At 33.9% G+C, this 14,655-nt stretch overlaps 1 protein-coding gene across 8 annotated transcripts in view; it reads left to right on the top strand.

Annotated features, from left to right (window-relative positions):
• The window catches only part of Dmd (dystrophin), a 2,092,376-nt gene that overhangs the window by 767,922 nt on the left and 1,309,799 nt on the right, over positions 1-14,655 (top strand). For all 8 annotated transcript variants that reach the window (XM_059250112.1, XM_059250109.1, XM_059250111.1 and 5 more), the window contains 2 exons: positions 3,499-3,669; positions 8,679-8,861. In XM_059250112.1, coding sequence (XP_059106095.1) covers positions 3,499-3,669; positions 8,679-8,861 — 354 coding nt within the window. The remainder of the gene's footprint in view (positions 1-3,498; positions 3,670-8,678; positions 8,862-14,655) is intronic.

A 14,655-nucleotide genomic window follows, 5' to 3' on the forward strand; every position in this document is an offset into this window, starting at 1 on the left:
AAGAATATACATTACAACTAAAAAATAGCAAAGAAGAAAAGCAAAATTATTTGAAATTTCAGAGATAATATATCTGAATGAACAATGTCAAGACTTTAACTATTTTTAAAAAAAGGATAATTCTTATTAAAGTAGTCCAAAGATTATTGAACTATGAGCAAAGAAAATAAGGAATTAAGGGAGAGAAAAAGGAGATTTTTTAATGTTTATATATACCTTAAATCACCATAGTCCATAGATATGTATTAAATTATTAAAACACAATAAAGATATAGCTCAGTTAAAAATATTTTATTCATTTATTTCCTTTGCCTATTTATTTGACTGTAATTACTAAACCTTTATTATAAGATGTAAATTGAATATAAAATGGACATTTTACTTATCTTCATGAAAATTCTAGTTAATGGAAAAGATGGAATTGAAATTAGTTAATCATTATCTAAGTAGACCAAGGTTATTTCTAATTCTGAGGTCATAGATTAAAGGATATGGGTGAAATAGTACTCAATATTAGATTTGAAAATTTCACAACAGAAGACATGAAGAACTTTCTGCTTTATCTATTATGAGAATAGAATACAATATAATCATTTGATATTGATAATTGTGTAGTTCATGACAAGTAATTTGGTATTGTCAATGTGTTATATTTAGGAGGAAATACCATGCTAGACTAAAGTATTTCCATATGATCCTTTTCATATAGGAGAACGCAAACATTTTGTAATTTCTCTCTGGCTAGTAAAGTCATGGATTGTCAAATTTGCGAAAGATTTTAGAAGCTATGCTCACTAACAAAATCTTAGGTTACTTATGAACATGAAGAAAGACAATGTTATCTTTCTAGGGACTGAGCCCAGTCATTCTGATTGGAAAGACTTTCTCGTCCAGGACACTCATCATCTCAGAATGTACCTTTCTGTCCTTTAAAATCTTGCTTCTGTCCCCTTTCCTTTAGTTTACTTGTATAGTGTAGCATAATTTTTTTTACTATAAATCTTTACTAAAGTGTATTAGTCTTTTTAATACTCTGTATCTTCAAATGCTTCACAAGACTCAGGGAAAGAATAGTAACTATGTAAAAATTTAATATCATGTTGGCTTAGACTCTTTATGGGTTCACTGTGAAAAAATATGTGTTTATTAGAATAATTGCCAAATTTACTGTTGATGAGATATATAAATGAAAAAAAAATTGCATTTGGTAGATAGGTTGGTATATTGATTTAGAGAGAAAAAAGTAATAATTATATTGCATTCATTATGAAGGATTTGTAATTTTACAGATATTTAGTAGCAAAAATGCTGAAAATTTCATTTCTCTGAAGCAAAGCATTATTTAAAATACAGAAACTTGTTCAGTTCTGGACAGAAACACCGTTTAAGGAGTTACACTTGAATGGAAAAGTGAAGCACTTTACATTAAGCGTAATAGCGTGGGGGTACTTTATAACAAGCTGTTCAAATATAGGTCATTGTTTTAGAAGTTGTAAGTTTTGCTGTTTTTCTGATAAATGAGTACTAAATTATAGAACAACTTAAACTTTCAGAAAGTGATGTGGTTTTAAAACTAGACTTTATAAAATGGGTCTATTGCTCAATGATCCAGGGTTTGTCTACTTTCAGGGAGTTCCGGCGTCCAATCTCCAGCACTAATAAAAATAACCCATAAAACAAAACAACACCATCAGACATACAATTCAAATTTCTATGTACATTATTTAACTTGATTTTCAAATACAGTATATATATATATATATATATATATATATATATATATATAAAAACAACTTTTAATTTTCAATAGATAGCTTAATGGTAGATTTATATCATAATTTATTTATTCCCCTATTAAAGCATACAGAGAATTATTTCTAATCCACTGCTATTTCCAAGATGCATTGAACAGCATATATGCAACTCTATATACTCTGATTTACTCTTAAGTATTAAGAATAGAAATTTAGATTCAAGAGTATTAGACTTTAAACCTATTTGACTAGTATAATATCTTAAGTTTGCATGCTATTGTGTATCATTCTCAACAGGCATGGAAACTTCTTTCTGCCTCCTCTCCCAAACTGATCATCTTCACTATTTATTCTTTCCCTATTTTATAAATGAAAATATATTAATTTAGATTCAAGAGTATTAGACTTTAAACCTATTTGACTAGTATAATATCTTAAGTTTGCATGCTATTGTGTATCATTCTCAACAGGCATGGAAACTTCTTTCTGCCTCCTCTCCCAAACTGATCATCTTCACTATTTATTCTTTCCCTATTTTATAAATGAAAATATATTAATTTTGATTACTTAACTATTAGTCATATTTGAACATCCCATGCAAGTACACCCATTACACATGTGATCCATATTATGTAACATCATATACGATGTATATCTGTCTATCAATCTATCTAATATATATATGTGTGTGTGTGTATGAGTGTATTGTACATGGCCATATATTCTTTTTAATGACCCATATATACATTTTCCACTGTTTTGCACTTAGGTTTATGAGAACTTTTAATACTCATAAGAATTTAAATACTAGAATATTTAAAATTGCACTCAAAATATACATAAATATACAGTGGCCACTTGAGTATGTGGCAATAAAATTATTAACTGCACATATTTTCTATTTTTTGTTTTTTTCTGTTCACAAAGAGAATTGCCACATAAAACAATTAGAATATTATAATACAGCAACCTTGTTATTTTATTAACTGTGCTAATTAAATGGCTCCAGCTTGTATTTATAACTGTACAGCATATTCAAATCCCATACGGTTTTGTTCTTTTTTGTTTGTTGTTTTTGTTGATGTTTTCTTATTGTTTGATTACTTGTTTTTGTGTAGAAATAGGATTTAATCAAAGGCTGATGTATAACTCACTTACTTAGTGTGATGTCATGATAGCCTCCCAAAGTGTTGGATTGTAATCATAGTCCACAATGAATGGCTGCCATGAAGTTTTATTATTCTTGTATACAAGAATATATTGAGAGTAATTATGAAATAGCATTCGAAATGTAATAAACTTCATTAAAGTGTTAGACTGATCTATTTCTAAATTAGTCTGTTTTTCTAGAAAATAATTAGTGGGTCATTTCTAGTGTTTTCTTCAGTTGCATACCCTGGTCAGCTCTGCTGGTCTGATCATCAATCCTCCAAGTTCCTTTTAGTGAGGGATAGCTGTGAGAAAAACCACAGTACCAGTCTCTGCTAAACTGGCCATGCATTGGGCCAAACAATACCAAGAGGACCCAGGTCATCTCAATTGCCCTTTTCACAGGACAGGAAGTAAAAGCTGGTTGTTTATGTCATTACTCATGTTCCTTCTTGTTTTATCTTTGCTATCTAAGCTCTTTGCTTTTTATAGACTAATAAGTAATTAATATGGTGAAAATAATGCATTTTCACTGCCAACCCGTATGTTTTATCTTTTGTTGTTGTTGTTGTCTGTTGGTTGGTTTTTATGAAAGGTCTACACCAGAAAGGAAGCCTTGAAAGCAGGTTTGGATAAAACTGTAAGCCTCCAGAAAGATCTATCAGAGATGCATGAGTGGATGACACAAGCTGAAGAAGAATATCTAGAGAGAGATTTTGAATATAAAACTCCAGATGAATTACAGACTGCAGTTGAAGAGATGAAGGTAAAATAAAACAAAGAAAGAAAAAATAAAAAGAATTAGAACGTCATTGAAATTGTGATTCTGAAAAATCTACACATTTTGTACTACTGTTCTTTTAGGAACATGGAAATAGTGCTTATAGTGACTTTCAAAAAAGAATCCTGCTAGTTTTGTAAAACAGAGAATGATTACTGATTATAAGACAATTGATGGGTGTGAGATGCTACTTTGCAAAAGTTTGATTTGTAAAACATCTGTGAGGAAGTACATTTAATGTGAGAGATCCGAGTCATGAGAAAAAGCCAATGTTCAAAAATAAATCATGGAAGCACATTCCTGTCACAGGAAATACTTCTAGCAAAGATCCTATGATGAATTGGGAAAGGAAATAATAAAGAACTGCCTACACAAAAGCAGTAGAACAGAGGCTAAATAACTTGAGATACATTTGAGGCAATGGATAAATATCCATTAACAGCAGAGTTGTGAAGGCTGTGATAAGAATCTGCATTCTGAGTAAACAGAGTAGATCTTTTAAGGGTTTCTCATTAAAGTCTATGATGATTTCAAATTTGATTGTGAGGAGGTCATGATGAGACTAGCTATATTAACAGTAGGTGTGTTGAAGGTAATACAGATCATTCTTTCTCTGCTAATCAGAAATACATAAGGCAAGTCCCCAACTATGACTATTCATGTTTTATCTGTAGTAGAACAACATGGATGGATGATATGTCATCCCATTCCATTTTGACCTATTACGTTTTAGTCTAGCACCTTTATGATTTTCAAAGTTCTTGCCAGCTGTTGTGTTCCATATATATCACCCAGTGAGATAGTTTTTTTTTATTTCCATGGATGGAGAATCCTATTGTGCTTCAAATTTTAAAATTGTGAAAATAATCCTGAAAGTAAGTGAGTGGTCCAATCAATTTGTTCACTTTGATTGGCATGTTTAAGTAATTGGTCTAGCTGAACAATTGGTGCAGTATGCTGGAAAATTGAAAGGGAATGGCTCAAGCAGCCTCTGGTAACAACAGCTAAGAGAATTGGCAAAAAAAAAATCCAATTTCTTGAGGTTCTGCTTGCAAGTCAAGGAATTTCTTGAGGTTGGTTTGCTGTCTGGTGTACAATGATGGGACTTGCTACAGATTTCTAACTATGCTCATTTGAAGAGCAATTTCATTTGTATTGTTGCAAATAACAGTAGACTTCTTTGCATATCACTCACTAAGAGACAAAACAGAGATCTCCTTTATGTTTGCTTTTTTCCTTGTCATTAAAATGACACTACTGCTTGGTAACTGATTTTATTTTTTACAAGTAAACAAAAATTTTCTTCTGTCATAAAGGAACTAAAAGGGAGTTTTTGATGAACAGCCTCCTGCTTTGAATCTCTTTTGGAGACCATCGTTGATTATATTCTTAAACTTTGTAACAAGAAGTCTTTAAATTTATTTTTAATATATTTCTTTTATTAATGTATCACTGCTCCTGTTTTAATCCTGGAGCTTAGGAAAACATAGACTTGTAATAAAAAAGAAATAATAGAAGCATACACTTGTTTGATGACTAAAGCAGTGATATTTGTTCTTGAGATGGCATCAGAATGACCTGGAAGATGGCTTAGTGGCAAAAGTGCTTGTTTTCAAGCTAGAGGACCCAAGTTCCAGCTCTTGGACCCAGTGGTGGAAGGAGAGGACCATTTGTCACTAATTGTTTTTTGACATCCAAATGTATATATACACAGAGATGAAATAAGTAATAAATGACAAATAAAATATATGATGCTGTGCCCAAGATTCAGAATTTGAAATTCAATGAATCTTGGGGTGTGTCTGGAATATTAAATTTTCAACAAGTTTCCATTTAATCCCAGTGACTAAATTCCTGATGGGTACAGTCACCTATGCTTTGAGAAGCATTCAGTCAAAATATTACTGATGAGAGGCAACTGATTATTGTATATGCATCTAACTAGATATATATGTGTCTAGTTTTATATTTATACACACACACACACACACACACACACACATATATATATATATATATATATATATATATATATATATATATATATATATATAGTTAGATGCATAGAAAAGCCAAAAGATACATTTTTATGAAGACAGTATCTAAATACTATCAAACAATTATATAAACAATTATAGGGTCCATTGTTAATACCCATCTGAATTTGTACGTTTTGTTATATTACTTCCCAGAACCTCTCTAACAGCTAAGCCAGTAGTCACATAACATTGTATAAAAATTGGAAAATCAATAAAAATATTCTCCCTATTTATATAGGTCCTAAGTTTTTTATAGTTTTTATAAATAGTGATTGCATTTGTTGAAGATATTATAACCCTTCTTTCTTATCTCACATCAGTCTTCAGGCTAGCTTAACACAAACTATCACCAAGAAAAGACATAACCCTCGCAACATTGACTTAAATCATTTTACTCTTCCTGAATGTCTAATAAAGGATAACAAAACATGTGTTTGAAGGATTGTTCAAATGAGGAAGCAATGTGTCAATATTGGTACACTGATGCTGAAAGATGATGAATCTTGAAAGTTGTTGATTACTACTGGCAAAATATGATTTTAATAGAAACAAACCCTAAGCTCATACAATGTCAAAAATTTTTACAAGAATGAACAGGATTTTTCAATTTTTAAGTTAAAATCTATGAAGGCCCACATTTTATAGTTAAAATGTGTTGTGTTTTCCATCACAATATGTATTTTATGGCATCTTGAAACTAAATCCAAAGGAAAAGTCAATTAAGCTAAAAATATAAATGTATGAATCAGCATTTTATACCTCTCTTGCCCATATACTTCCCATATTCTGAATTCTTCCTACTATTTGTATTCAGGAGCAAATTCCAGTAGACAAAATCTGCGTTATTTTGCCTGAGATCCACTTTAAAATTTTGTGATAGGCTACAAGTATTAGGGAGGTAAAATTGCCTCAACTGCCTTTCAACCAGTTGTGGAAGAATATGTGTATACAACCCTCCAATTCCCTTAGCCATGAAAGCAATAATTCTGAGGCAAATGTTTCCCAGAGCTTTCCTGTAGGACTAATGTCTACTCATTAGCTAAATTGGCTAGAAATATCCTTAGATCTTCACAATTTTTCTTCACTATCATATGCCCACCACATATTTAGCTAATGACATTTCCTTCATAAGCAACATACACTTCATCTACTTATAGGTGGTATTGTTGAAGTCAGGAATAATCTAAACTACAGATTCTCTCTCTCTCTCTCTCTCTCTCTCTCTCTCTCTCTCTCTCTCTCTCTCTCTCTCTCTCTCTGTGTGTGTGTGTGTGTGTGTGTGTATGTGTGTGTGTATGTATGTATGTTGTAAAATGCATTTTCACATTGTAGTAATATAGGTTAAGTGTACATGGCCTCCAACTAAATTACACAGACTACTTTCTCATGAGGATTATTTGGTTTCTTAAACTCTTTGCAAAGATCAAAACACACAGTGGGGAATCCTTGATAGTATGAACAAAACAAAAGCAACTAAACTATTTGTGTTAATGCCAGATGATGTTGAAGAGCAACTGAGGCCTTTGCATACATAGGTTATTGCCAATGGGTAGCGATAACTCTACTACACAATCACTTATCTGCCTAGAAGGAAAATAAGAGTGAGACTGAAGTCATGATGACTAAAGAAGCCCCAGCCATTCAACAGAACCAGAACAGTGGACAAGGGCATGTTTTATATGTTGTGCTATAGCTAGTGTAGATGTAAGATGTTTTATACATATATAATATTTACATATATATTACTGAGTGATCACGTTGAATTGAGCTGCTATGTGTACAAAGAGGACTTTCCAATTTTTAAGCTTTATGAAACAAATTTTCTTCCACAGGAGAGCAGCAAGAATAGCTATGAGACATTGTACTTTAGCTTTCTAAACTTCTAAGTTTTCAAGTACAGAAGAAATTTTTTTCAACAAACTATCCCAAATATAACATTAAGCAAATTTTTCTATATTTAGTATCTTTTGATTTAAATGGTGTCTTCACTAAATTTAATACTGATCCACCTGAATAATTTATAGGTTTAATCATTGACTTCTAAATATTTTTAAAACCTAGTATTAAAATATTTGCTTCTTAACTACTTGAAAAAACTTTGTATAAATACACACATGCACACACACATATATATCAATATATATGTATATGTATATGTAGCTAGAGTTTTCCTGCCTGGCCCACAGTCAGGACAAATCTCTCTCACCTGCCAGTCCCACAGCCGCTCAGACCCGACCAAGTAAACACAGAGACTTACATTGGTTACAACTTGTATGGCCGTGGCAGGCTTCTTGCTAACTGTTCTTACAGCTTAAATTAATCCATTTCTATAAATCTATACCTTGCCACGTGGCTTGTGGCTTACCAGCATCTTCACATGCTGTTTGTCATCTTGGCGGCTGGCAGTGTCTCTGACTCAGCTTTCCACTTCCCAGCTTTATTCTCCTCCTTGTCCCGCCTATACTTCTTGCCTGGCCACTGGCCAATCAGTGATTTATTTATTGACCAATCAGCAACACACTTGACATACAGACCATCCCACAGCATATATATATATGACAGATACATACCCATGTGCAGATAATTTATCAAATGCTTCTTTTTTTGACACCAAGTTTCATTTTGCCTAATGTGGCCTCTCATTATTATATATCCAAGAATGGCCTTAAAGTCCTTTTCTTTCTTCCTTTACAGCCAAAGAGCGAAAACAGGTATACATTATAGTATCTAGCTCAAACTATTATTATTAAAAGTCTATGATATTTTGATAGTATTTATTTCAAGTTTCTAATTGTATATAAATCTGAAAAGAAAGAACTGGAATAAGCGTTCATTTTATGTTTATGAACTATCTTAATAAGAATGCTACCAGGAAAAAATTATGTGATCTATAGTAATGAATATTAGAAATGATAATGTTAACTTGCTTTTAAAAGAATATGCTTTTCTTTTCAGAGAGCTAAAGAAGAGGCACTACAAAAAGAAACAAAAGTGAAACTACTAACTGAGACTGTAAATAGTGTAATAGCTCAAGCTCCACCTGCAGCACAAGAGGCCTTAAAAAAGGAACTTGAAACTCTAACAACCAACTACCAGTGGCTGTGTACCAGGCTGAATGGAAAGTGCAAAACTTTGGAAGTTAGTTGTTTTTCTTTGTTTTTATCAGTTCTGTCTCATATGAATATTAACTAAGAATCTGTGCTTTGGTATAAAGCAATAAAAGTTAGAATTCCTTATTCAGACACTTATAACATACAAATTTGTGCCAGTTGCTTAACTTGCAAAACTGGTTTCCAGTTTGTGAATGATCATAATAGATTTTGTGATGTTGGAGAGATGGCTTGGTGTTTATGAATGTTTTCTGCTCTTCCAGTTGATCAGAATTTAGTTTCCAACACCCAATTTAGGCTGTTCACAATTACGTGTAACTCAAGTTCAAGAAGATCTGATAGCCTTTTCAGGCCCCAATGGGCACTTGCAAATACGTTATACATGGAGACACCCACACATAGACATAAATACAAAAATATCTTTTAAAAAAGAGTAGTACTTGCTTTACAAAAGTATTTGTCTTAAAAATAGAATTTGTTTAAAAAAGAATAGTACTTTACATTTAGAAATTAAGTTAAATATATGACTAAAAATACTTAGACAACAATTATGTTTTCACCAGTATTGTCAGGGTACAAAATTTATAAATACTAGATTTTATATGTAATATTAAATTGTTTTCCATGTATTTGAATGTGCATAAACTTATTTCTCTTACATGTAAGCATTCTATTTATAGCTATTTTATTTTTATCATTTTCATAATCACTGGGCCCTGTAGGCTACTTTATAAGACATAATGCCTAACTAGATCCTTTTTGACATTTTCTATTTATTCATTATCACTAATCCTACTTTATTTTTCCCACTTGACTTATTCTCTAGATTATGTTTGTGTGAATGTAGAGGAAGAATTCAAGTGTGTTATGAACACATCAGAGTTATCACACATATGAAGTCACAGTAGTTGAGACACCATCCTCAAGACCCATATAGAATCAAGTCAGACAAATCCTGGCATTTAGTTGTGGTAGGAAGGAAGAGATAAAGGAAGTCTCACCCCTTGTTGTGGAGGTATTGGCCATTTATGGCTACTGAAAAAAGAAAAGTCAGATTATTTTAGGGTAGCAGTCCCTAAGAGGTTACTGATGCTTCATTAAATAGCCCTATACCCTCACATATATTGGCATTACTACGTAGACTCCAGGGTTTTTTTTTTTAAATTAATGAATATGTGAAATTGGGATCAAAGAGCAATACTGATGGGAATACAGGAAGAAATGGAGGAGAGGGAACAGGGGTAGACTTTATCAAAAAATGTTATATGCATGCTTGAAATCATTAAACAATAAGCCCCAAAATTATTTAAGGTCTATCTTACCAGTCAGAACTACATATGCCCTCATATCTCAAAAAGTGTAAAACTCTATTAAAACATTATTCCTCAGCAATAATCATGTAACTGATCCTTTATTGATTAAATTCACAAGATAATTCTATCTGGGAATAGAAGACTTAAAATTTGAATTGTGTCCTGTTTTTGAAATCATACCATTTGGAAGTTTGGTTCCTCTTTCTCCTTTGTATTTTCAAAATAAAAACCAATGCTGGAAACTCTATGAGGCACTTGAATTCTTCCTCTATATTGACACAAACATAATCTAGAGAATAAGTCAATTGGGAAAAATAAAGCAGGATTTATGATAATGAATATATAGGAAATGTTATAAAGGAGCTAGTTAGACTTTATGTCTTATAAATTAGCCTATAGGGCACAGTGATTATGAAAAATGATCATAATAAAAATAGTTGTACATAGAATGCTTACATGTAAGAGAGTTAAGTTTATGCACATTCAAATAAGTGGGGTTTTGTTTTTTTTTTGGGGGGGGTGGTTCGAGACAGGATTTCTCTGTGTAGTTTTGGTGCCTGTCCTGGAACTCACTCTGTAGCCCACGCTGGCCTTGAACTCACAGAGATCTGCCTGGCTCTGCCTCCCAAGTTCTGGGATTAAAGGTGTGCTCCACCACTGCCCGGCTCAAATAAGTTTATGCACATTCCAAATGTTTAAAAGTGTGAAGTTCAAAGTCTCTTGATATTCATGCAATCTCTCAATTGTAATCCCTTATAAAATCAAAATAATAATGTAGCTAGAGTTTTCCTGCCTGGCCCACAGTCAGGACAAATCTCTGACACCCGCCAGTCCCATAGCCGCTCAGACCCAACCAAGTAAACACAGAGACTTATATTGCTTACAAACTGTATGGCCGTACCAGGCTTCTTGCTAACTGTTCTTATATCTTAAATTAATCCATTTCTATAAATCTATACCTTGCCACATGGCTTGTGGCTTACCAGCATCTTCACATGCTGCTAGTCATGGCAGTGGCTGGCAGTGTCTCCCTCAGCCTTCTGCTTCCCAGAATTCTCCTCTCTCCTCATCCCGCCTATACTTCCTGCCTGGCCACTGGCCAATCAGTGTTTTATTTATACAGAAAGATATCCACAGCATAATAATAATAAAACAGATCACATACTTCCAACATATAATGGCACAGGATATACATTAACATCCAAAAGTGGAAGAAAGGGAGTGTAGTGAGTAAATACTATACCAAAACAAGAACAAAAACAGCTAGGCAAACTCCAAACTCTGCATCTCTGTGTCTGATGTCAAAATGCTTTTCAGATCTCCAACTCCTTTCAATTTTGTTGACTGCAACACACTTCTTTCTCTTGGGCTGGTTTCTACTCCCTGTTTGCAGCTCTCCTCAGCAGGAATCCCATGGCTCTAGTACCTCTAACATCTTATGGTCTCCAAGGCAATCCAGGCTTCACCTTCACAGCTTCACAAAATGGCCTCTATGAGCCTCCATTCAGGGACACCCCTGACAATGCCTAGCTTCAGTGGCTTTCCTTAGTCTTGGGGGCAAATTCCATAGCCCCTTTCTTCTATCCTTAACCCCTGAGCAACATGGCCAAATCTACTAAGTTCTGTTGCTACTGGGCCTAAAACATGGCCCCCTTGTACAAATGCATCTTCATCAGCTTTGTGTTTTTAATGATTTCCTTCACTGCCTAAGGATGGCTGTTGTGAAACTTGCTCTATAGACCAGGCTGGCCTTGAACTCAGAAATCTGGTTACCTCTGTCTCCTGAATGCTGGAATTGAATGTATATACCACCACATCTGGACCTAAGCTGTTCTTTGATTCCTTTTCACAGTTACAAGCTTAGCTGGGTGGGATCTTGTCTTCAGATTACCACTCCCTTTATTCCATTTAACATCAGGCTTTACATTAGTCTGTTTATCTCCTTGAATGTAGGACTTAGCTCCATCCCACTTCCTAATGACCCTTTTCTCCTCAAATTATACATTTTTTATTTTTCCTTTTTCCATTTTCTCCTTATAGATCTTCAGAAGAGTGACCACTAATAACTATGCAACAGGGTCAAAGGGATTAATCCAAATATCATCACTTTAGCCTCAGGAAGACTCTTAGGACAAGGGGAAACACAGCCACATTCTTCATCAAAATATCACAAGATCTCTAGGCAACACTAAAATTCTGCTCCTCTAAAATCTCTTGAACCAGGCCCACACAGTTCAAATCTCCCACAGCACCACTGTCTTCCATGCTCCTACACGTATGTCACATTAAGCAACACTTAAAACATTCTACTGCTTTCCCAACCCAAAGTCCCCAAAATATGGTCAGGCCTATTACAACAACCATTCAGTTCCTGGTACGAACTTCTGTCTTAGTTTCTATTGCTGTGAAGAGACAACATGACCACAGCAACTCTTATAAAGAAAAACATTTCATTGAGTCTGGCTTACAATTTCAAATGACCACTATCATCATGGCAGGAAGCATGGCAGGGTGCAGGCAGACATGATGCTAGAGAAGGAGCTAAGAGTTTTACATCTTGATCCTAGGGCAACTGAAGTTAAGCCTGTGTACAACAATGAGCATACCTTGAATATACAAAACCTTAAAGCGTGCCTCCACAGTGACACACTTTCTCCAACATGGCTACACCTCCTGATAATGCCATTCCCCATGGACCAACCATTCTAACACATGAGTCTATGGCCATACCTATTTAAAACATCACAGGGATGTGATATAGAGATGTCTTAGAGATGAGCATTCTGTAATCTATTGTCTCCACCTTGATGACTTAAAGATCTTGTGTTAATCACCATCTACTGCAAAAAGAACCTTCTTGGATGAATTTTGAAAGATGCACTAATCTATGGACAACAATCCTCTAGGAGTCTACTTAATGCTATGCATATTTATCAGAATAATAACAAAATGTTCTTTCCTAGGGTTATGAATGACTTAGTTTTGGATTCTTGGCTGTGTTAGCATTTCTAGGTTTGACTTCTGTCTTGTGGCACTGATATTAAACCGAGTAAAAAAATGGTTAGTTACTCTCACAACCTTAAGGCCACTATTATACAAGTGGCATGTCTTGCTAGGCCAATCATTATTGTACCTTCCAGATTTTACAGCTAGGTAAGACTGAAGATTTTTTTTCTGCTGATTAATGTTTGTAGACCTTCAGCACTATGAAAATAAAAAGTAAGTATGAAGCTTTCATGTCAGTCCTAGCTTGATTTCTACATGCATGATTCAATTATGTGGTGTCTTCATAAATAGGGTATTACCATTAAGTTCTGTAGGGCAAGCAAGAGCCATGGGAATATCCTGTAGTGTATGGGGGTCTGTTGGAAACTATAAACTAACAACATAAAAAGATAAAACCTGTTACTGGTGCTGGGGTGTTTATGTGATAGCCTGTGTTGTCTGTGAGAGGCATTGTTGCCATGGTATAGGTTAACTCAATTTAATATATATATACTCTTTCTTCAACCCTGCCTTCTCCTCCCTACCCTATTTAACATTCCCTTCTCCATCAGTCTCCATTATGCATCCATACTATCTACATTATATTTCTCCTCTCTTAAAAGCCGCTCTTGGTCCCTTACTTGCCAGTGTTAGTTTTCTATTAATGAAAATACTATTCCCTTGTCTTTTGAGTTTCTGTGCTGGTAAGAAGTCTACTATCAAAGTAGTCACATTATTATTTTGTCTGATGCCTTTTAATTTTCTCTTTGTTTGTCATGCTCTGCAGTTTTGTCTTATTTTATGTAAGTATAGATTTCTGTTCACTTTTACTTCATCAACTAATATGATACTGAGAACAGATATATTGTTCCTTTCTTTTTTTTTTTTTTTTTTTTTTTTTTGGTTTTTCGAGACAGGGTTTCTCTGTGCAGCTTTGAACCTTTCCTGGAACTCACTTGGTAGCCCAGGCTGGCCTCGAACTCACAGAGATCCGCCTGCCTCTGCCTCCCGAGTGCTGGGATTAAAGGCGTGTGCCACCACCGCCCGGCTTATTGTTCCTTTCTATAGTTGGTTCTCTATTACAAATTTTTAAGATTGTCTTTTCTCCAATCTGCAGATTGTTCCTAAGAGCATTTCTCTTAATATTTATGAATAATCTTTCTGTTTTATAATGCATTTTTTCAATTTTCTAGTAAATTTTCTGTATTATTTCCTCTATCTGTCCAATTTAGACTAATTTCTGAAGTCTGTGATTAACTTCTTAGTTTTTTAATTGCTTGTGCCTTAAATCTGTTCATCTGTACACATATTTATCTCTAATTGCATGCATGTGTGTTTACTTTTTCAACAAGTGCATTTCTGTAAATCTGACATTTTCTCATAATTTTCTGTTTTGTATAATTATAGCTTCTCATTAAGACAATTGAAACATTTACCATCTGTTTGATTAAGTCTCACCTCACTGAATTATAAGAATTTAATAATTTTAGTTTCCAAATAACAAAACCACTAAACCAAGCATAG

This window comes from Peromyscus eremicus, chromosome X (genome assembly GCF_949786415.1).
Source record: "Peromyscus eremicus chromosome X, PerEre_H2_v1, whole genome shotgun sequence".
Classification (NCBI taxonomy): Eukaryota; Metazoa; Chordata; class Mammalia; order Rodentia; family Cricetidae; genus Peromyscus; species Peromyscus eremicus.